The sequence below is a fragment of the Sceloporus occidentalis genome, unplaced genomic scaffold, assembly GCF_023333645.1.
Source record: "Sceloporus occidentalis isolate IW3139 unplaced genomic scaffold, rSceOcc1.0.p SCAF_2, whole genome shotgun sequence".
Taxonomy (NCBI): Eukaryota; Metazoa; Chordata; class Lepidosauria; order Squamata; family Phrynosomatidae; genus Sceloporus; species Sceloporus occidentalis.
In genome coordinates, this window is record NW_028316982.1 from 196,570,701 (window position 1) to 196,593,774 (window position 23,074).

General features: G+C 41.6%; 1 protein-coding gene across 1 annotated transcript; it reads right to left on the reverse strand.

The window, feature by feature from the left end:
• Positions 1-4,956: 4,956 nt before the first annotated feature.
• On the reverse strand, positions 4,957-18,318 carry FUNDC1 (FUN14 domain containing 1). Its single transcript, XM_089511898.1, has 5 exons — positions 18,008-18,318; positions 11,137-11,293; positions 9,973-10,048; positions 6,245-6,373; positions 4,957-5,572 (listed from the first exon to the last, which is right to left on the reverse strand). Exons 1-5 carry the CDS (start codon positions 18,132-18,134, stop codon positions 5,495-5,497), a joined length of 567 nt encoding a protein of 188 aa, XP_089368024.1. The 5' UTR covers positions 18,135-18,318; the 3' UTR covers positions 4,957-5,494.
• Positions 18,319-23,074: the final 4,756 nt, after the last annotated feature.

Genomic DNA, 23,074 nt, shown 5'->3' on the forward strand with positions numbered 1-23,074 from the left:
CTCTCTGGATGTTTCTGAATGTTGCAGCTGCCAATATTCATTGCCATTGACTTTTCTGGCTAGGGCTGCTTTGAGTTGAACTCCAACAACATCTGAGGGCACACTTTGTTCACCTTGATTTAGAGTTCAGCCCTTTTTTTCCTCGTTTAAAAAAAAACCAGGCCATTAGTTTGCTAAAACTAAGGTTTTAAAGTGGTACAATGAACATTTAATTCTGAAATAAATGTTGCTGGAATTTTTAAAGCTGCAAAGCATTTCAGAAAGTTGGTGTTTTCCCCTTCCATCTTCTAAAAAACAAAACAAAACCAGAATATGGCACAACACACCCCCTTCTACTATCTTTAATGTTCTACCACTGAGAAATGGAACACTTCACCACTGTATGATTTAAAGTAAGAGTGGGAATTATGTGGCCTTCCATGTATTGCTGAATGGCAATTCTCAACATGCATCACCATTAGATATATTGGTATGCAGAGGAATCTTGAAGCTACAAGATCCCTTTACATACAAATTTTCCAGAGTAACACAGCTAGGTCTTTGAATTCTTTCACATTAAATATATTGGCTATAGTTGCTGAGACTAAATGTTCAACATCTGGAAGACTGCATGATTTCCACCCCTGATCATCAGCTTCTTTTCAGAAGCTTCAGTAGAATCCAAGGCAATACCAGTCTATAGAAAAATGGATAGAGTGTGGAATACAGATGTGTTGGTCTGTGTGTGCCTCCCATCATCCCACCTTGGATGGTGCAATGTTGGTTTTGAACCCACGCTCAAACCCTAGATCAGCAATAATGCTTATCAAGTAGTCGGCTGCAATGGACTTGCAGCTGCTTCTTGGCCTAGTTCTCAGGATTCTGATGATCAACAGGGTTCCTTGAAGGAAGAAACAAAGGCTAATTGAAATTAGGCTTTCCCAATTTGCAGTTCTAGGATATAATGATCAACTTTATTGGTGCTTCATTAACTACCAGTCATTCTAGCAGCTTATTTACTTTAATTCAATTAGGAGGCATTTCCAAATTTAACTTCTTCATCAGCAAAACATATCCCAGGTCTTATGATGTTGCTGTCTATGCAACTGAAAGCAGAGAACAATAAAAGGCTAACATTTTATGCTTGAACTTCTGTTATGACAACAGCCATAACAGGTTATTCTTCCTGTAGTATCATACCTCAGGATAATATTTTAAGTATATTTTCATAAATATTACGAAATGCAGCTTATATTCCCCACTTTAAGTTTGTGATTCCATAAAACTAAAAAGAAATGAATTTCTTATGCAAAAACCTTCCTATTGTCACATTGGCGGGTTATAAACCGCCGCTTTGCGGCGATCTGCTGCCGCCGCCGCTGTTTGCTCCATAAGGGAGCCGCTGCAGCCAAACCGCGCGGCTCTGTTAGGGAGCAAAAAAGAAGCTCCAAAATGGAGCTTCTTTAAGCGGCGCCTCTATGACGTTGCAAGGTGCCAGGGTCGGACTCGCGATGTCATAGACGCCGTGAAACGTGCGGACACACAGCGTCCGATATGTAAATATGGCGGCGGCCATGTGGAACGGCCGCCGCCATATTGTACGTACAGAATACGTACTAGGGTTAGGGGGGTGCTAAATGACGGTCTGTAACCCGCCTTTATTTAATTTGTAACTCTTAATGGTGGGTACCCAGAATAACATCCCAATTTCTAGCTAAAGAAAATGCTGAAAAATATGAGACAGTGAAAAGTATTTGAAATTGCCTTGTGTGCGTGCGCGTAAATGTGCTTTCAGGTCACCTGTTGACCTATGGCAACCCATGAATTCCATAGGCAAGGAATACGCACAGCTAGTTTTGCCAATTCCTCCCTCCACAGCACTTGGTATTCATTGGCAGTCTCCCATCCAAGTACTAACTAGAGCTGCTTCTGCTTAGCTTCCAAGATCAGACAGCCCCCCCCCCCCCCCACTTGATAAACAGCAAAAAGGAATTAGCATGTGCCCTCAAGACATTCTACAGTTGGCAAAGGGGTTCCCTCCTCCTTCCACATAACTAATGTAATGTAGATTTTGAACAGCAAAATCTGCAATATTAAAACTACTGTTCATCCTGATCTAATGTGGATCCTTTTTTTCTTTGAAGAACACATCCTAACCAAAATTGGATCTTTTCGAAGGTTAGGAAAACCTAGGGCTTTACTGTTCTGGCTCTTACCTTTATTTCAGCTTACTCTTCCAAACTGTCTTGGAAGAAACCGATTATCTTGATCCATCTCAAGGCACCATCCTGTCCCCGATGCTATTTAGTGTGTGTGTGTGTGTGTGTGTGTGTGTGTGTGTGTGTGAAGCCGCTGGAAGAGATCATCCGGAGGCATGGGGCGGGGTGTTATCTGATGAACACTGATGACACCCAGATATATTTCTCCATGTCTTGGTCTACAGTTTTGACTTCAGATGGTATCTCTCCTCTCAGTGATTGTCTTAAAGCAGTAATGGACTGGTTGAGGGAAAACAAATTGAAGCTTAATCCAGACAAAACAGAGGTACTCACGGTAGCCGCCCCAAACCCAGGTATTGGGATACAACCTCCAGTCCTGAATGGGGTCACACTCTCCTCCAAGGATTGTGTTCACAGTCTGGGGGTGCTCCTGGACCTGTCACTCCTGATGATAATTCAGGTAAATGCGATGGTCAGCAGTGCCTGTTATCAGTTCTGGTTGATACGCCAGCTGCGCCCTTTCCTGAAGTTAGCGACCTTGAAACCATAGTACACTCTTACCCCGGGATACGAATGCGCCAGGATACGAAATTTCCGGGTTACGGAAAAAAAAAAAAATATTTCCGGGTTACGAAGGTTATTCCGGGTTACGAATAACCTTTTGGTGCTTTTCGGCGCTATTTCGCACCAAATCGCGGCTTTTCTCCATTAGCGCCTATGGCTTTCTCGGCTTACGAAGCCTTCCGGGTTACGAAAATGGCGGCGGAACGGATTAATTTCGTAACCCGAGGGCCGAGTGTACATCTTTGGTAACCTCCCATCTGGATTTCTGTAATGCACACTTCATGGGGCTATAGTTGTGCTTGACCTGGAAACTTCAATTAGTACAAAACATGGCAGCCGTGTTCTAATCTGTTTAATTGTATTTTAAGGGGTGGGTGGGAAGGATGGTTTGGGAATGTATATTTTAATGCTGTAAGCTACCCAATTGCGTTTCATAGAGGGGCGGGATAAAAATAAATTTTATTATTATTATTGAACATTACTTTCCTGGAGGCTACCTCATCTGCTAAGACCTCTTGCTTCACTGAGGTGAAATCATTTCACCATAAAACCCAAGGCTTGGGTAGAGAGACTTTTTCCATAAAGAAATTAGTTCTGGTCACTTCAACACTCCTCTCTATCACAATGGGAGGCCTGCCCACTACCTTTTCAAGCCTTCTTTCCTTGCTATTGCCACAGGATTTGTTTTTACACTTGTTTCATCTTCAGAAAAGTTATTTCAGGCCACATTTTATTTACTGAATGCCCTTTGGCTACACATTGCCTGTACCTATCCTGTCCTTTGCTGGCATGACTATTAAGAGTTCTGTCTTTAAGGCAGGAGAACTAGCTTTTCATCAGAAACCTACCTACTTAGTACAACTTTTTGATTGGTGACCCAGTGGAAAGGACTACAGACAGACCTTTTTTTTTGGTTCACCCAATTTCCAGTTCAGGCCCTGTTCCCACATTCCGTCTTGCCAAAATCTTTTACTGATATTTGTTAAAATGCAAAATGTAATCTAGAGGATCCCAATTATTCTGAGGAATTTGAGATACACCTGCTCTACAGTTACACCAGTTTTAAAACACTTTGTCAAGGCTACATCCTAAGGAATCCTAGGATTTATAATTTGATGAGGTATGTAGAAGGTATCCCAAAAAGAGAAGAACCGAGAATTGAATAATTTTAAATCTGTTGCATTGTCAGCCATTCTGGGTAGATTGGGAGCTGTAGTTCAGGGGACAGTAGAGCTCTCTAGTACAGAATTCTATGTGATTCACCAAACTACAAATTCCAGGATTCTGTAACATGGAACCATATCAATTAAACAGATACGAAAGTGATAGACAGAAAAGGAAACAAGAATCTCCTGCTAGAATTATATCCCACAGGGATAGACTATTTGTGTTTTGACAGAAATTATTGGACTCCAAGACCCAGCAGCCTCTACTATGGAATAATGGCAAGTTGCAATCCAATATCTAAAATTGCTTACCCTTACCCTTATAAATCTCCTCTGTATCTCAGTTTTTAAAACGAGGTAGGTCAGTAACATTAACCATACCACTGCAACTGCAGATGACTGAGCATGATAGAATAATTTGTGTAAGACCATCCAGTAAGTTCATGATTGAGATAAGAATCATTTAGATGGTCACTAAGCCAGATTAAGGCCCAGTAATCCTGTTTTCAAGTGTATGTGGTTTGAGTGTTGGACTCTGCAGACCAGGGTTTGACTCTCACCTCAGCCATGAAACCTACTGGGTGACCTTAGGCAGGTTACATGCTGTCAGCCTCAAGGGAAAGCAATGGCAAACCTCCTCTGAATAAACCTTGAAAAAAAATCCATGATAAGTTCACCTTAGGCTCGCCATAAATCAGAAAGAAGTTTGAAGGCATACAATAACAAATAACAAATTTTCATTGCAGTAATTCTGATATATTAGGAAAAGAATACCAAATGTATTTCATAGGCCACATCTGAAAACAATAAATTTACATCCCCAGGATAGTTCTTGGACCACTTCTGCATGCTAATAGCACAAAAGTGTTTCTTTGCAATTTGTCAGTCAAGCAATTTGTTTATAACATAATATATATTTGGTTTGCTTCAGCTATGTATTTACATGGGATATTGCTGATGAATCCCCCTTTCCCCCACAAGCAGATAAGAAGTGTGGAGAAAACACAAATTACTCAAGAACTGGTTTTCATTCTTTAATAAGTTCACAATTGCTTATTTCATATTTGCAAAAAATATATTACAGACTACTATATTATTATTGCGGTGATTTCTACAGAAGATGGCTAGCCCTGCACTTGAAGCACAATATCCTATACATTTAATCATTGGCATTATTAGCCACAGCATGAAATAGCATTAAATAATAATAATATTAATAATAATATATATACCCCTACACTTGGAAAACATACAGAGCCAAGAGAAAACATATTAAATATGATGGATTCTGAATGGAAATACAGTAATAAAAAGTCATGACAAAATTTAGATATTTTGTTGGGTTTTTTTTTCCTTCAGCAATGCTACTGAACACACAACAGAATTTTCAACAAATCTGTTTAGGTAAGTTTAAGGAGGCAAAGCCTAAATGCAAAATACTCTGATTTGTCTTGCAAATCCGTCCATCTTGCTCAGGCATGATTAGCGAGTGATTTGCAACTGCCTCACTGAAAGCCTGTCCTGTCATTTTTCTTCACCATATTTTAAGCCAGCAAAAAGAAGTCCTTAAGATGCAAGGCCCAGCAAGAAGCCTCCGACAAACCCACCAGATACCACTATGTTCTGCTTGAGAAATTCTGTTGACTGAAAAGGAAAAGAGAGAGAGATTATGGCAATGAACTGGGATATACATAATGAAAAACTAGTGGGAAAAGCAAAAGCAAAAAACCCTGTTGTTGTTCCGCTAATGATTGTGTGGTCTGCTTGTGGATGTCCAAGTAACAGCTCACCATATCCACAGATTCTTTACTAATTCAACCAACCATGGTTCGAAAATATTCACACATACAAATCCCAAAATCAAAACTTGATGTTGCCATTTTATATAAGGGACAACATTTTACTACATCATTGTATGTAATGGAGTTTGGTATCCACAGAGGTGCTGGAACCATACTGCAATGGATACCGAGGGTCCAATGAACTACAGTTTACCAGCTATCTTTTTTTTTTAAATTAATTTTTATTAGAACTTTTTAAAAAACATGTATAACATAATAAAATGAATGTTTTGCCAGTAGTTGTGGCTGGCATCTTCAGAGAATGTTGGCATTCTCTGCTGGTGAAACATCAGGAAGAAACTCCTCTAGAACACGACCTCATAGCCCAAAAACCCCACAAAAAACTATGGATGCTGGCTGTGAAAGCCTTTGACTTCACATAATAAGTTTATCATCTATCTTAAGATCCTGAATACTTTTTTAAAATGCACACCAAGACATCCACAAGTATATTCAAAATAAAATTTATGTTTACCTCTTCAATCAATGTATTGATTTCAGGAGCTGCCTTGTTTGCTCGCTTTTTGAGCTGCTTTTTTGCTTTATTTACATCTTTTTCAACTCTTTTCCAGTCAACCTGTACATAGCCACTATGACTAGCTATCTAAGAAAAGGAAAAGAGAGACATATCAAGAAAACTAAAGCACAAAATATATGCATACATCATCATCATTATTATTATTATTATTATTATTATTATTATTATTATTATTAACCTTTACAGTGAACGCAATATATTGTGGGGGCAGTTACATTAATCGTAGTAAGGAAGGAATCCTAGTTTCTTTGTTACTAAGGGAACAATCTTCCTTGCACTAGTAAGCCAGCTAAGGGGCATCTGTAATCTTGTCAATGTAGATGGAAACATAACAGTGGAAAGACAGTAACACCATTAGAAGTCCCTTATTCCGCTCACAGAAATTTCCACTGGCACAGATGAATTGCTAGAAGAGAGGGGAGAAATGGTGCCTTCTGGAGGCAAGCACAAAGACACTACAGCCTAAGCCTTTTTGGTTCCTAATACACGCCAACTGGCATAGACTTTATATTGGCCTTGTGTAGGGTTGCCATTCATCAGGACATCTAAACCGGGACAAATGTAGGACAAAATGTTCAAATGTAGGACACATTTTTTTGTGTCCTACATTTGAATAGGAGCCTCCGAGGCTTTCCCTCTCGGCCTGGGCCCCGCCCTCGGAGGGGGCGGAGCCCAAGCGGAGAGGGACTCCTCCCTTTCAGGGAGGCTTTCCCTCTGGGCCTGGGCCCCGCCCTCGGAGGGGGCGGAGCCCAGGCGGAGAGAGACTCATCCCCTTCAGGGAGGCTTTCCCTGCAAGCCTGGGCCCAAGCGGCAAGGGAAAGCCTCCCTCAGCTTGCTATATCTCGCCCGGGAGCAGGGGCAATCCCGGGGGCGGGGCCAAACCGGGCCATGACCGTGCAGCCCCGCCCCAAACCAGGAAAGTCCCGCCCCCAGGCGGGATATGGCAAGCCTAGCCTTGTGGCACCATTAATTCTCTCCCACTGTAATTAAAGTGAAAGAAAAAGCGAAACTATCTCCTCCTGCTTTTCTCACAGCAAAATAGCAGGACACAGGATGTGGCACTTGCTTTGTAAATAGATTCTCCCCACCACCAAAAATACTTCCTCGTGCCTTTGAAAGCAGGATTGCTCTCTCAAACGCTTGCCTATATCTTTACAATAGAAGATCAGCTTCCCCAGTTAGTATGACATAGGCCCTTATCACATGGAGGTTTTTGCAGCTTTTTGCAGCTGTGATCCGACGTGACTGCAGGTCCAACGATGCGAATTCACATGATAACATGATGTGTTATCACATGCAATTCCTTTCTATGGAGGCTCCTTCCGTGGTGCTTCTGCTGTGATTCCAAAGTGACTCCTCATTTTGGTGAATTCGGTAAAAAGTGAATTCACAGAATTCGCATTCAAGCTCATTTCAATTTCATTCCGAATTGATTTGGTGGGGAATGCAACTTTGCTTCCATCCCGGTACACCCCCATCCCAAACCTCCAAAGAGGCAAATTTCCCATGATGCTGCACTGCAATTTTGCCCCAGTTACTTCTGTTGCTCAGAAGGGTAGATGACAGGGATGGTGAGAATGAAACAGAAGGCTGGGGGGAGAGATGGGAGCAACGGAGGGGGCCATCGGAGGCTGGGGGGAGCAACAAACTCCAGTTCCCAGAATTCCAAAGCCTCAAACCAAGGATCCCACAACAAACTCCAACTCCCAGAATTACATAGCACTGAGCCAGGACAGTGAAAGTGGAGTCAAACCGGATTGTTTCCCAAGTGCAGATGCAACCTAAGAGAAGGCAACTGATACAAAGGGAAGGAGAGTGGATTGGATTCAGGGAGGTGGTACTTTAGGGAGCATGGAGAATAATTATAATAATTATAATTTAAAAAACCAAAAAATTGTTTTTAAATAATAATAATAATAATAATAATTTATTTTTAAAATAATAATAATAATAATAATAATAATAATAATAATAATAAATTAGTTTGCTGAGGCACCAGAGCTCTCTGGCAGTGAAGGCTCAATGTCTCAGGACACTACAGTTCCCAGAATTCCATAGCACTGAGCCAGGACAGTTAAAATTGATTTAAACCGGATTATCTCCCCAGTGCGGATGCAACTAAAGAGCAGGCAACTGTTACAAAGGGAAGGAGAGTGGATTGGATTCAGGGAGGTGGCATTTTAGGGAGCATGGAGAATAAGGGAAACCGGATCATTTCTGCAATCCTCCAAAATGGGTCTCCTTCAGATCAAAAGAATTTACTTCCAAGTAAACCTGCAGCTTCTACACTGATAATTTTGCAGTGAATAATAATAATAATAACAACAACAACAACAACAACAACAACAATAATAAATGGATGGGGGCGCTGACATGGAGGATAGATATAGATGTGGCTGATATGGATGAGGAGAATGACAGGAAAATAGATGTAGATAGATGTGGCTGAAATAGATGAGGAGAATGACAGAACAGATGTAGATGTGGCTGAAATGGATGGAGGCTCTGACATGGAGGACCCCATTTGAATTTGGCTGCCAGGGATGGGAAAATAGAAGGGAGGAAGAAATGTGAAGCACTCATTCATGTGAGGCTAGCATTCACGTGAAAGTGGAACCAGGCTCCCTTCTTCACCCCGGAAGACGTGACTTGCCTTGGATTTGATTCCCCCTTGATTTGGAAGGGCAACGGAGGGGCAACCAGGTGTGATAAAACAAGTGTGTTATAATGTGAATTCGCATAGCTGAACCAGGAGTCACCCCAGAACTGAGCTGCAAAAACCTCAGTGTGATAAACACCTTTGTCTCTGTGGAAACCACTGTATTTAACAAGTGCTCACATTTCATTTTAAACTAAAATAGTAGAGAAAGCCTAGGACATATTAGAAGGTTAAAATTGTCTTTAAGGGCTTTAATTCCCTATTACCTTTCAACTTAGGTCCCAATTTGCCAGTAAATACCTTTTATTTACAGAAACTTTATTTGGATTCCATTCCTAATGATTTTTGCAGTACGTTACATTTAAAGATCCCCCCTGTGGTTAATGTTGTCTCTAGCGGAAATGAGAACAGTTGCTGTGAAAAGTTTTTTTCATGCTAACTGGGTTCAAGATGGGTGATGCAATGTACAGTACGAATACATTGTGATTTTCACTGAACCTACTGGGCAATATTCCACTGCATCCATCCACCAGCACTGATGTTAGAATAAATTCCTCCTCTTCCTTTAGCACCTACTTTGCCCCCTAAATCTTCTCTGAAATGTTCTCCACACCTCCAGAGGAAAAGAATTGCACTGAGTGGGTACAAGAAAGGAAGGGGGAAGTCCCAGTGACTAAACAAAAATCTACTCTCAATATTTTGGATGGCTCCCTTAATTTTACAAGAAAGTGTACTTATAATTTAAGAATTTGAACACTGAATACAAACCAATGCATTTAATGTCTAATTACAGACAATCTATAGACCTGCTCCCATTGATTTTACCAGAGGTTCACCAGTATGAGGGGAGTCTATATCAACTATCTCCAAAGGACTATATCCCTGCTTCTAAAGAAATGTTTACAGACAACTTCTAGCTATTTCTGTGGATGCCACCTCTCTTTCTGCTTGCAGACCAATTAATTTATATTGAAATGACAATGTTTTGTAAATTAAATTGACATACCTGTAGCAAAAGAAAACCCCCACCTACTGCAGTTGCTGCAAGTTTTCCAACCTTCTGGAACAAAAATCCTGCACACCTTAAAATAAAGAGTGTGTGTGTAAGTGAAATAGAAATTAAGTTGTCAATCTGTGTATATCTTCTTCCATCCTAATATAAGCAAGTGTATAGAAAAGGAGACGATCGTAGCACTGGTTGCTATACTATATTCTACAATTCTCATTCCAAACCTTGGTATCTGAAACCTTAAACTCTATGATTGTAGCTTGATCCTGGAAAGTTGAAGGAACCCCATAACTTGGGATACATGCAAGCAATCTTGACCAAACAATATTGAGGAGAGGATACCCAGGGCGGGCAGAGCAAAAGACAGGACCAAAAATACCAGCGTATTTTAGCTTAAGGCTCTTTCTGTCAATAACTAAGCCTTAAGAGAAGCCTTTTACAGTGGCTACAAAAGTTGGGAGAGACCAAAAGCAACTGGGTCATGGAGAAGGGTATTTGAGGAATTACAGAAAGCACAATTGGGACACTAAGAAAACTGGATTCAGGGTCTGGAATTCCCTCCATCTCATACTATGGCTTTTGCTTTCTCCAGTCTCTCGACAGATGTTAGTGAACCTGTAGATCATACTACAACAGAAGTGAAGAAAGTGGAGTCCATGGGCTACATGTACCTACAACACAATTTTTGTGACTCCCAGGGCCTTCTAAGGTCAAAACCTATTTCAAAATTCTAGTAAAAATGTATTTAAAAAAAATATTTCAAAATTCAAAAAATAATTTTTAAATACTTTTGCAGGGGTGTGTGGTGTGGGGATGCAGTCCTCCAGGGTCTCCAGGCAGGCAGTCCCCTAAATTCTCACAGCTGCCAACTCCTGCCCTACAACAATGTGCTGTACAGTTAGTACTATCAGCAAGCAACAACACTGACAATTAACAGTGCCCGTTGTCCTGTTTAACTAAAACTTTCAGAGATGAGACATTTCTTCTCTAACAGATTTCAAGAACTATTTGCAAAAATTATTGGGACTTCTTTACAATTATTATTGATCCTATTTTCTGAAATTTGAAACAAAACTTATATCGCTTTAAAAACAGTTTTGACATGAATTAAAGCTATAAAATAAAAGCACATTACAATATCCTGAAGTAATGTATTCTTACCAGCCTGTTACACCACCCATTACTATCTGGGTAGCTACAGAATACTTTTCTACAATAGGTCCAGAATTTCTGCCAAACACGCGGTTCCACCAATGATGACGCCTTGCATATTCTGTTAAATCTAGTACTTCATATGAGTCATCATCGCTGTCATGGTCTTTAAAAGAGAAATTGAGAGTTAGTATTCCTGTGTTTGCTTGTTTGTTTTTAAACAAAATCAAGACACACAAAAGTTGCAGCTGTCAAATAACCTTAGATTATGAAGATTAACATATAACATGTTTTTAATTTGGTTGTCTTGAAGAGTAAACAAGAATTACTGCGCTTTATTAGTAACAGAGCATGAACAATATTCTAATGTGCTCTCTAACAGCATTATGAGAAGGCAACAAAAGACCAAAACACACTGTAGAAATAATCCAGTTTGAGACCACCTTAACTGCCCTAGCTCAGTGTTAGGGAATCCTGGGAATTGTAGTTTATTGTGGCACCAGACCAGAAAAAGCTAAATGTTGCACAAAACTAGTTCCCAGAATTACCTAGCACTGAGTCAGGACAGTTAAAGTGGTCCCAAGATGGATTATTTCTGCAATGCTTTGGACCAAAGCCTGCTATGCTTTGAATATTATTCCATAACTGGTCACCAGGTTTCCATTCAGTGAAAGAAGTACTGCTTACATGGATGGATCCAAAATGTTTGATGTAGCCCTAATCGAAGCATGTTTTCAGTGGTCAATTGGGGGGGGGGGAGGACATGCAGTACTGGCAATTAACATATTATAAAGAAATTAGAATGCATCATCATTTTTTTCTCCTGCATGGTATGTTTTTCACTTTTACAATCACTTGAATATTCTACCAATATGGCCTTTTCAACAACTTTATTTGCAAGTACACCATTAAAAAGTAGGTCTTTTAGACATTAAACAAACACAAAGAGGCACTTTCAAATGGGTGTGCACAGACCCAGCCACCTGTATTATTAGTAAAATGCAGAGTGGGGGGGGGCATATACTGGGGACAAGTTGTATACAGGCATACCTCAGTTAACAAAGCCTCTGACAAAGAAACTCCTTTTTACAGTCTGTTTATGCCTGCACAGCCCTTTTTCCTCATCCTCTGTCTAGCTGGGAGGTTTTTAGCAGCATCAGCATTGGAAGTATGGTGAAGAATGGCTGGAGAAACACAGATTTTCAATGTCAGTTTGCAGTAGCATATCTGCAGTAAACAATCCAATGAAGTTTAAAATTAGAGAAAGCAGGATTTTACTTTAGCCAATCCAACTTCAGCTGTGTATACTCGTCTACGATGGGGAAGGTAAATATCAGCCCCCTCCTGAATAATAATAGCAATAATTTTCCATGGATACATTTTGGAAGAAGCTTTCAAGTAGTCTCCCAAAGGCTGACAATATTTTTGTTTGTTTGTTTGTTTGCTTTTTACTTATGGAAGCCTAACCTGATCTGGTGGTTTCATTTCACATGTGCATATTGATAGTTTTGGATTAAAAAGATTATTGAAAGATATTGACCTTCTCTTCTTTTTTGTGGTATAGTAGCCTGTTCCTATTCTTTCCATATTATTTTTGCCCCACTTACCAAATTCCTGCTAAAGAAATAACACTCAGAAACACATCTGTTTTGCTAATTGAGGTGTATCTGTATACAATGGAAAGGACAACCAAAGGCAGAAATTGGAATCTACCAAAACAGAGCTAAATAGTACCTACAGTAGACAGTTTATCACAGTATTTTAAATACTTTAAAATGCAATTTAAAAAGAAATAAAGGAAATATAAGCTGGAATTCTCACAGCTTTAAAATGAAAATTAGGCAATCTCGCCATGGGAGGAACTGTTTATTTTTGCAATAATTTGTCCATATTTTCTATGTATGTTGAAAAGAAGATAATTACGCCATAAAACAGTAAGAACAAGATCGCAATTAAATGAAGCATCACACAAACTTCTATATAGTAAAACTGACTGTACTGTAAATGTGTAACCAATGGCAGCTTGTGGTCCAAGCAGGGAAGGGTGCTTCTCTCTGATAATTTGGGGGTATCCTCCCACTTAGGTCCAAAACATACTGCAGAAATAATCCAGTTTGAGACCACTTTAACTGCTCTGGCTCAGTGCTAGGGAGTTCTGGGAACTGTAGTTTTGTGAGACATTTAGCCTTCTGTCAGAGAGCTCTAGTATCACAATAAACTACAGTTCCCAGGATTCCCATGCACTGAGCCAGGGTAGTTTAAGCGGTCTCAAACTGGATTACTTCTGCCGTGTATTTTGGATCTTACATCATAGGCCACCCTCTATCTTATACACAAATATGTAACTTAAATACTTTATTTCTTAAAGATATTAGATGACTGACATCTGAGTCATCCAGCTCATCCGGTAATGATGTGGACTTTAAATAATCTATGGTTCAAATAATCGTGAAGAAATACATTCCTGAATGCAGTCCTAAAATATTTATGTGTATAAATAAAAGAATCTTCTCTAACTTATTCTAAGCATTAACAACTTTAACAGCTTGCATAATTAATACAGCAGTGGTCCTAATAGTTACAACAGGATCAAGAAGAATCATATCCAACTCAAAAGGAAGGGGAATGAAATGGTATCAAATATGGTGGATGTAAAACTTGGAAGGCTGCTTTTAAGGAAAACTGAGTATGTCATGCTGGACTCACCCATCAGCAAGCAACAGCAAGCATGACATTACTGAACAGTTATGGGTGGCTTCAGCAAGTCATTATATTCATTAGTCTAGTTTTGAGTAATTCATTATTTTTAAAACACATTGTGTAAGTGCTGAGGACATGTTGCTTATTTTGAGTTCTGGAGCACAGCGACCTAAAACTAAACATTCTCTAACTAGAGTAGATCCCCTGAGTTAATGAAAATTACAGGTGTTGATTTACTAAATTCCCAGTGACTCAATGGGTGCATTCTAGTTGCAAAGGTCTAATCTCATCTCAATAGGATTTAGGCCATTGCATCTAGTCAGAAATATCAAATGTGGGCCCCCTGCCTTCCTAATTGTGGCCAAGAACATGAACTGTATTGGTCTTACATCCATTTTCCTTCTGTCAGAATGAAATGTCTCATATAGGACAAAAATATTAAGGTAAATGTTACTCTATGCAACTAGGAGTGCTGGCAACTACTGCTGGATTGTGGCCTAAATGAAACCAGATGGAAGATGAAATAAAAGGGGAATGTAAATGCACGCAAAATAGCATGCTGATACACAGTGCTTCTTAATTTGGAACAACTACAGGTATTCACTAGCACAAACTAAACAAGTATGAGCCAACTATAATGCAAAGCAGGGGACAGTGTATTCTTTTCAGTTTTTCATTATCCTAGAAACGACATGGCACTCATCTAACATATATCAAATGACTATTTTCCATATGGAGCCATGCTCAGTCTACAGTTAATGTCCCTGCAGAGGTAGGAGGTTGGCCCAGACAACTCTTGGGATACCTCCAGTTCTATGGTTCTGCGATATCTTAGTCAATGCATAGTCTTACCCTAAGGGACTTTATGCAGCTAAGAGTCAAAACAGAGTTGCTTCACAAAGAGCTTCAACAAATCCCATCTCTCAGAGGAGGACACCAGAATGACACACATCCAATGTCATATCTGTCTGTCATATTTACACTTTACATTTTAGGTGTACCCATAAAAGAATTGCTATATACCTAAAGACTGAAATATAATATTTCCATTGGAAAGACAGAACAAGACACAAGATACTAATGGCCTTTCCCTTTCTCAAATAAATTGAACTACTCTTGTCTTTTAATTTCTTTTAGTGACTAGAACATATCACTGCAGTGTTTTGGGACATTAAGGCATCCTTATCCTCTGATGATTTTTACTGAAAAGGGCTACAGTTGGCCCTCCGTATTCAACCAACCATGGTTCAAAAATGATCATGTTGGAAAAAATTCAAAAAGCAAACTTTGATTTTGCCGTTTTATGTAAGGGAGGCCATTTTCCTATGCTACTGTATATAATGGGACTTGAGCATCCACAGATTTTGGTATCCACAGCGAGGGTCCTGCAAACAAACTGCAGCAGATACCAAGTGTCCACCGTATTTGCTACCTGAGGATTAGAGGCAGTTGGTTCTGAACTAGGAAAGGGTACTCTGCAGGACTGTAACTCTCAGATTCTGACAGTTGTGATCCAAACAAGTAGCTTTTTGAAGCTGTGAGCATGGCTCTACACATCAGATGCTGAGGAACATGAATGGAAGGATGCTGTTTGCACTCTTGGCCTCCTTGTGGGTTTCCCAAAGGCATCTTGTTGGCCATTGGATGGAGAACTAGATAAACGTTTAATGATTGATCTGTGTGCGCCTTCAAGTCGCCTGTCGATTTTACGGCAACACCATGAATTTCATAGGGTTTTCTTAGGAAAGGAATATTCAGCGGAGATTTGACCAGTTCCTTCCTCTGAAATACAGCCTACAGTACCTGGTATTCATTGGGTGTCTCCCATCAAAGTACTAACCAGAGCTGGCCCTGCTTAGCTTCCAAAACCAGGGTGATGTTATCTAGTGGTGTTTACCTACAATGGACAATATCACACTACACTGTTATAGTATTATTATTTCATGTTAAAAACTATAAATAAATAAAACTTTAATTTATATCCTGCTTTTTGTTTCCTCAATCAAAGTGGCGTACAACCTTTTAAAAATACAATATATACAATTTCCACCACCCCCCTTAAAAAAGGATTAAACAATTCTATACATTAAAATTACAGAAAATAAAATCTAAAAACAATAATACAATAATAGAATAATGGTGGGCAGAGTCTTCACTTGTATATGTCTGTGGGGGATGTTTACGTGGTCGGGTTCTATTCCGGAAAGGCCTGCCGGAAGAGATCCCTCTTGACAGCTTTCTTGAAGCTCTCAAGGTTGGTAATTTGAAGGGTCTCGTCCAACAGTGGGAGCGATTGCAGAAAAAGTCCTCTGGGAGGTCGCCATCTGGTCTTTGTGGACTGCAACAAATTCCTCCCAGAGGATCTGAGTGCATGGGGCGGATTACGTGGAAGGCGATCCCTTAAATAGGTTGGGCCCAAGCCATGGAGGGCTTTAAAGGTAATGACCAACACCTTGTATTGTGCTCGGAAACTAATAGGCAGCCAGTGGAGTGATTTCAATATTGGTGGTACAGTGGTACCCCGGGTTACGAATTTAATCCGTTCCGCGGCGCCGTTCGTAACCCGAAAAGCCTTCGCAAGCCGAAATGCCATAGGCGCTAGCGCTAAAAGCCGCGATTTCGTGCGAAATAGCGCCGAAAAGCACCAAAAATTTTTTTCGTAAGCCGAAAAAAAAAACGTAACCCGGAACAGTTTTTTTCTTTGGGATTTTTTCGTATCCCGGGAATTTCGTAAGGCGGTGCTTTCGTATCCCGGGGTACCACTGTAATATGGTCACTCCTAGTTGTTCCTGTAATCAATCTGGCTGCCATATTCTGCACCAGTTGAAGTTTCCGGACTAGGCACAAGGGTAGCCCCATGTAGAGTGCATTGCAAAAATCAAGTCTAGAGGTTACCAGTGCATGTACTACAGTTTCGAGGTCACCCCGTTCCAGGAAGGGGCGCAGCTGATGTATCAGCCGGAGCTGATAACAGGCACTCTTAACTGTTGCGTTCACCTGATTTCTCATCTGAAGCGACGAGTCAAGAAGCAGCCCTAAGCTGCAAACACAGTCCTTTGAGGGGAGCATGAGCCTTTCTAGGACTGGAGGTTGCAGCCTGATACCTGGTTTGGGGACCCTACTGTAAGTACTTCCATTTTGTCTGGATTCAGCTTGAGCTTGTTTTCCCTCATGCAGTCCATTGCTGCTGCAAGAGGGGAGAAATGCCATCTGTTAACTGCTATGTCTGCCTCCTGTGGAACTCAAGATTTTATAGTTTAGTGAGGCCTAGAGTCAGTCTGGTGTAGGGGTTTGAATATTGAAACCATGAGTCTGGAAATCAGGGTTCAGATCCCAGCTTAGTCATGGAAACCCACTGGGTGGTCATGGGTAACTCACAGGGAACGCAATGGCAAACCTCCTTTGAAAAAATCTTGCCAAGAAAACCCCATGATAGGTCTGATTTAGGGTTGCCTGAATTTGGAATGATGGGATTTAGGGTTGCTCTAAGGGGGAATGGTGGTCCTTAAGGTCCCCATAAGGCAGAATGATGAGAATTAGGGTAGCCCTAAAATGGAATGATGGTCCGTAGGATCCCTGTAAGGCAGAATGATGGTCCTTAGGGTTGCTATAAGGTGGAATGATAGTCCTTAGGGTCACCCTATGTTAAAATGATGGTCCTCAGAGGCTGGCAAACTCCAGAGGAGTTGGGCGCAGTCCTCCAAGGCCCATTTACCATCCTCAGAGGGAAAGGGGGCAGAAGCCCTGCCCCTGACACCCAGCCCCCATGGGGGGGGGGGTAGAAGCCCCGCCCCCAGCACGCAAAGGTTCGCCATCACTGCCTTAGGGTCTCCATAAATTGGAATGAGGCACACAGGAACAATATTGCCCTGAGCAAGCAGTCCTGCCCAGAGGAGCATCTCGCCCTGTTCCTAGGCATTCCCCCTAGAGAGGGCTCTCCTTCCTTCCTTCCTTCCTTCCTTCCTTCCCCACCTGGGGCCTGGAGGAAAGGACCCGGAGCCACCGCAGCAGCCTCCCAGCGGGGCCCTTTCCTCCAGAGCCCCAAGGAGGGCGGGGTGCCCTTAGGTTCCCCACCAGGAAGAGGATGAGTGTGGCTTTGCAGTCGAGGCCTCCGCGCTCCGGGAGGCAGGAGGAGCACCATGGCAACAGAATCCTTGCATGAAACGGGGCGCTCACTGACCTGAGGCGGAGCGAGATCGCCGGGACGCCATGTTGGCAACAAGGGGGAGGAGCCAGGGAGGGAGGCCGGCCGCCAGCTGCTCCGCACCACAACCCCCTCCGCCTGGCAGACGCTCCACAGGTGCCATACTCTGCGCATGCTCATAAGAACGCAAGGCCTCCCACGCCGCTGGAGAGGTTTTCTGGCACGGCGGCCCCAGCTCTCGTCGCGTGACGTCACCACGGACCCTTCCCCTTCCCCCGGGAGGAATTATGGGAAATGTAGTTTTTTAATTGTCACTGCAAAGGAGGACAAGGCACGGCAAAATGGAGGACGTTCGAGAAGGGAAAAATAATGGAGGGCATGACCAAATAAAAGCTATTAAAAAGCAACACACCATTCATAGAAATATCAATGGATGCATCTTAGTCATGCTCAAAATGGAAGACATTTGGGGAAAACTGGAGGGCATGACCAAATACACTCATATAAATACATACTTTTGAGTCAGGTTCAAAATGGAGGACGTTTTGAAATTCCTCCCAGGGCAGAAGGCTGAAATGGATGATGTGTTCTACAAAAGGAGGCCTTCTGGTCACCCTGCTAAAATGGAGGACGCTTTGACATTCCTTCTGGGCAGAAGGTTGAAATGTAGGATGTGTCCTGGATAAAGGAGGACATCTGGTCATCCTACCAAAAATGGAGGAGGTTTTTGACGTTCCTCCTGTGCAAAGGCTGAAATGTAGGGCGTGTCCTATAAAAAGAGGACGTCTGGTCACACTGCCAGAATGGAAGACATTTTGAAATATCTCCTGGGGAAGGCTGAAATATGGAACACGTCGTAGAAAAGGAGGACGTGTGCTCACCCTGCCAGAATGGAGGATGCTTTGACATTCCTCCTGGGCAGGGCTGAAATGTAGGGCGTGTCCTACAAAAGGAGGACGAGTGGTCACCCTGCCAGAATGGAAGACGTTTTGAAATCGCTCCTGGGCAGAAATCTGAAATGTAGGGCGTGTCCTGGATAAAGGAGGGCGTGTGGTCCCCCTGCCAAAATGGAGGTCGTTCTGACATTCCTCCTGGACAGAAGGCTAAAGTGTAGGAAGTGCCTTGCATAATGGAGGACGTGGGGGTGTCTCTGTGGCTGTGGCATTATCCCAGAGCGCCTCAGAAGGCATTAATGGCCTTCCCTTTCCCCCCTTCAAGCGTGTAAAGCACACAGTGGGCTTGTCATAATAACTGCATGAGGGGCTTCTCTGAGGCGTTTCCTCTGGCGCCTTGGGAGCAAGCCTTCCGCCATGGCGCTGAGGGACAGACTGAGGGGCTGAAGCAAGCAGCCCTCTGAATGGCGCCGTTTCCTCTCCTCCTCGGCTCTCTTTTGCCAGACTGGCGCCTCCCCCTTCTCCCCTCAGGCGGGCCTCTCTTTCCCTCCCTGGCGATGCTTGCTAATTGTGCCTCAACGTTGTTTAAATTACGATTTATGGCGACACTGAGGCGAGCCTATCTGGGTTTTCTGGGGCCGAGAGTGTGTGACTCGACCAACGATGGCCAGCTGGGAGTGGAAACTAGAGTCCTAGGTCCAAAGCACATTGAAGAAATAATCCAGTTTGAGACCGCTTTAACAGCCCTGGCTCAATGCTAGGGAATCCTGGGAACTGTAGTTTTGTGAGACACAGACTCCTGTGTCAGAGAGCTCCGGTAACACAACAAAACTACAACTCCCAGGCTTCCCTTGCACTGAAGCCAGAGGTTTTGGACCCTACACTGAAGAAATAATGCAGTTTGACACCACTTTTATCCTATGGAATCCTGGGGTTTGTAGCTTTACAAGATCTTTATGCCTCCTCTGCCTTGCCAAACTACAAATCACAGGATCCTGTATAGGATGGAGCCATGACAGTTAAAATGGTGTCCATTCGGTCCAAAACACACTGCAGAAATAATCCAGTTTGAGACTACTTTAACTGCCCAGTGTCAAGGAATCCTGGGAACTGTAGTTCATTGTGGCACCAGAGCTCTCTGATAGAGAAGGCAAAATGACTCACAAAACTACTGTTCCCAGAATTCCCTAGCTTTGAGGCAGGGCAGTTAAAGCAGTCTCTTACTGGATTATTTCTGCAGTGTGTTTTGCACCTAACTTCATTACATGTAGAGAGATCTTGTAGCACCTTTGAGACTCACTGAAAGAAAGAAATTGGCAGCATGAGCTTTTGTAGACTTCAGCTTACTTCCTTGGCTACATTGAAATGCATCTGAGGAAGTAGACTGATGTCCTCAAAAGCTCATGCTGCCAACTTCTTCATTTCAATTAGTGTCAAAGGTACTACAAGATCTCTCTACAGTCAGCTTTCCTTATTCATGGATTCTTTATCCACAGTTCAACTATCCACACCTTGAAAATATTCACAAAAACATATAAATTCCAAAAAGCAAACCTGGATTTTGGTATTTCCTATAAGGGACACTATTTTACTATGCTACTGTACATAATGGGACTTGAGAATTCACAGATTTTAGTATCCTGGAACCAAACTTCAGTGGATACCAAGAGCCCAATGTATTTCTCCAATGCAAATGCACACCTAGTCTAAGGCTGAAACCTCTATATGCCATGCTGCTTGAAAGACGTTAGATCAGTGTTACTCCAGTTTATCCTTGGGTCCTCCTTTATATTTACATCCAACATAGAGAGGTTGACTTATCACATACTATGTCATGTTTTCATTGTGGAAAAACCACTTTACATATGACCCAAGGGAATTAACCTCTGGATGAATATAAATTTATAAGTTTATACCCTGCCTTTCTCCAAACCTGGGACCCAAAGTAGATAATAAAGACAATTGCAATTCAGCATCCTTTCTAAATCTCAGCTCTCTTGCCTGACTGTAACAAATGGACATTTAAACTGAAGGATATGTGTTGGATGATGTAAGAAAAGCAAATAAAACGAATCACTCAGATTCATTTATTAATAAACTTCTATGTGTTTGGTTCCACTTGGTTTTTTGTTGTTGTTGTTGTTTTTTGCATATACTGCAATGTTATTCCTTCAGTTTAAACGCTCATTTATTCATATGAGATATGCAAAATTATAAGAAAGCTGCGGCTGTACCTAATCACTAATGAAACGGTTATTGTTGTGAAATGTTTTTCAGATTTTTTTTCCTGCCATGCAGCCTAGTCAAACATATAGATTCTCTCCTCTCAAGTCCTTGCTTTCCTGAAAATGCAACCCCTGCCTTCAGTTTCTGAAGAACGTTGATGGAAAATAATAGAAAAGTAAGGGGCTTAAAGAAGTAAGAGCAAGATGCAGCATATTCGGATTAAGTTTTGGATGCTGGTCAGTTGATCTGTCAAATATTATCCACTGACTTCTCATTTGACCATATCTGACTGAATTAAAATGGTCCATGAAGCCAAGAATGACTTACGAAGAGTGTTTAAAATTATATTTTTAAAGTTGCCCTTTAAAGAACAGACATTACCAGGTTATTGTGCTGTTCTTTGAATAAAGAGTTCCAGTAAGTGATACTATGATCCATGTCATCATTCAAACCATGATATATCTTTTGTAAGTACAGTGGTACCCCGGGTTACGAAATTAATTCGTTCCGCCGCCGCTTTCGTAACCCGGAAACTTTCGCTAGCCGAAAAGCCCATAGGCGCTAATAGCGAAAGCCGCGATTCCGTGTGAAATCGCGCCGAAAAGCACCAAATTTTTGTTCGTAACCCGAAATAACCTTTGTAACCCGGAAATGTTTTTTTCAATGGATTTTTTTCGTAACCCGGAAATTTCGTAAGGCGGCGCATTCGTATCCCGGGGTACCACTGTAAATCTAGCTGGTAATGTCGGCCTGCAGAAGTGTACCAGCAAACTTTTAAATGTACCCTTCAATGCCATAAAATCACGAAGGAAAAGAATTATTACAATGTGTGACTTTTTTTTTTAAAGTAAGTCTTTAAGAAACAGGTCCATATCTGAAGACGGCTCTGGTGGTCACATGGCCAGCATGACTGCACCGAATGCTGTTACCTTCCCACCGAAGTGGTACATATTTACTTGCATTTGCATGCTTTTGAACTACTAGATTTGCAGAACCTGGGACTAGTGACAGGAGCTCACCCCATCATGCAGCACTCAGGCCTCAAACTACCAACCATCTGATCTTCCAGTCGTCAGAATTGGTAATAATAATAATAATAATAATAATAATAATAATAATAATATGTTTTATTTTTATACCGCTTTTCTGAGGTGATCAAAGTGGTTCCGTGTCTTAAACACTAATTCACTGCATCCCTAGTATATCCTATATACTGCTTTGTATATAGGATGATGAATATGGATAGTGATGGATTTGTAGTAAACCTGTAACATTTGTGCCTTGTTTCTTTTCTTGCTAGCAGGCCCATAGCTAGGCCTTTAGGGGCCCTGGGGCAGAAAGTACATTTGGGGCCCCTATATTTTTTTATGTCCTGAGTCCTACCGCAAGCCACGGGCGCCTTCTTGGCACACCGCTATTTACATGGGGCGCGTGTCAATGACGTGGCTCATGCTCCATGTCCAAATGGTGCAGCGCACGAGGGACGTCACAGCGCTGCTCCAGAGTGTTTATGCTGCCTCTGTTGCAGGGATAAAGGAGCCGCATATCATGGCTCGGTTGTCATAATTTTCTACCACCAAACCGGGACAAAATGTAGTAAAAATGTAGTATAAAATTTACCCCAAAATCTAGGACATTTAAGAAAAATGGAGGACATAACCAACTAAAAGCCAAAAACATTATTATTATTATTATTATTATTATTATTATTTTAAAAAAGTAAAATAAATGCTTATATTGTGGAGATCTTGTTGCACCTCTGAGACTAAATGCATCTGAGGAAGCAGACTTTAGGAAAGCTCATGCTGCCAACTTCTTTCTTTCAGTTAATACTACTAATAATAATAATAATAACAGAATTCAAAGACATAGAGATTTTGGAGCACCTCTGAGACTAAATGCATGTGAGGAAGTGTGGCAGGAGGCAGTGGTGGAGGGGAGAACCAAGGTTCGATCCCTTCTTTGGGCATAAAAAACCCACTGG

Bases quoted from the DNA above. Each gene is read 5' to 3' on its own strand.
- FUNDC1 (XM_089511898.1), bottom strand. From the start codon at position 18,134: ATGGCACCTGTGGAGCGTCTGCCAGGCGGAGGGGGTTGTGGTGCGGAG. The intron at 11,294-18,007 runs GTCAGTGAGCGC...TCTCTTTTAAAG, and splicing joins GCGATCTCGCTCCGCCTCAG to ACCATGACAGCGATGATGAC. The intron at 6,374-9,972 runs GTATGTCAATTT...TCCTTTTCTTAG, and splicing joins GGGGTTTTCTTTTGCTACAG to ATAGCTAGTCATAGTGGCTA.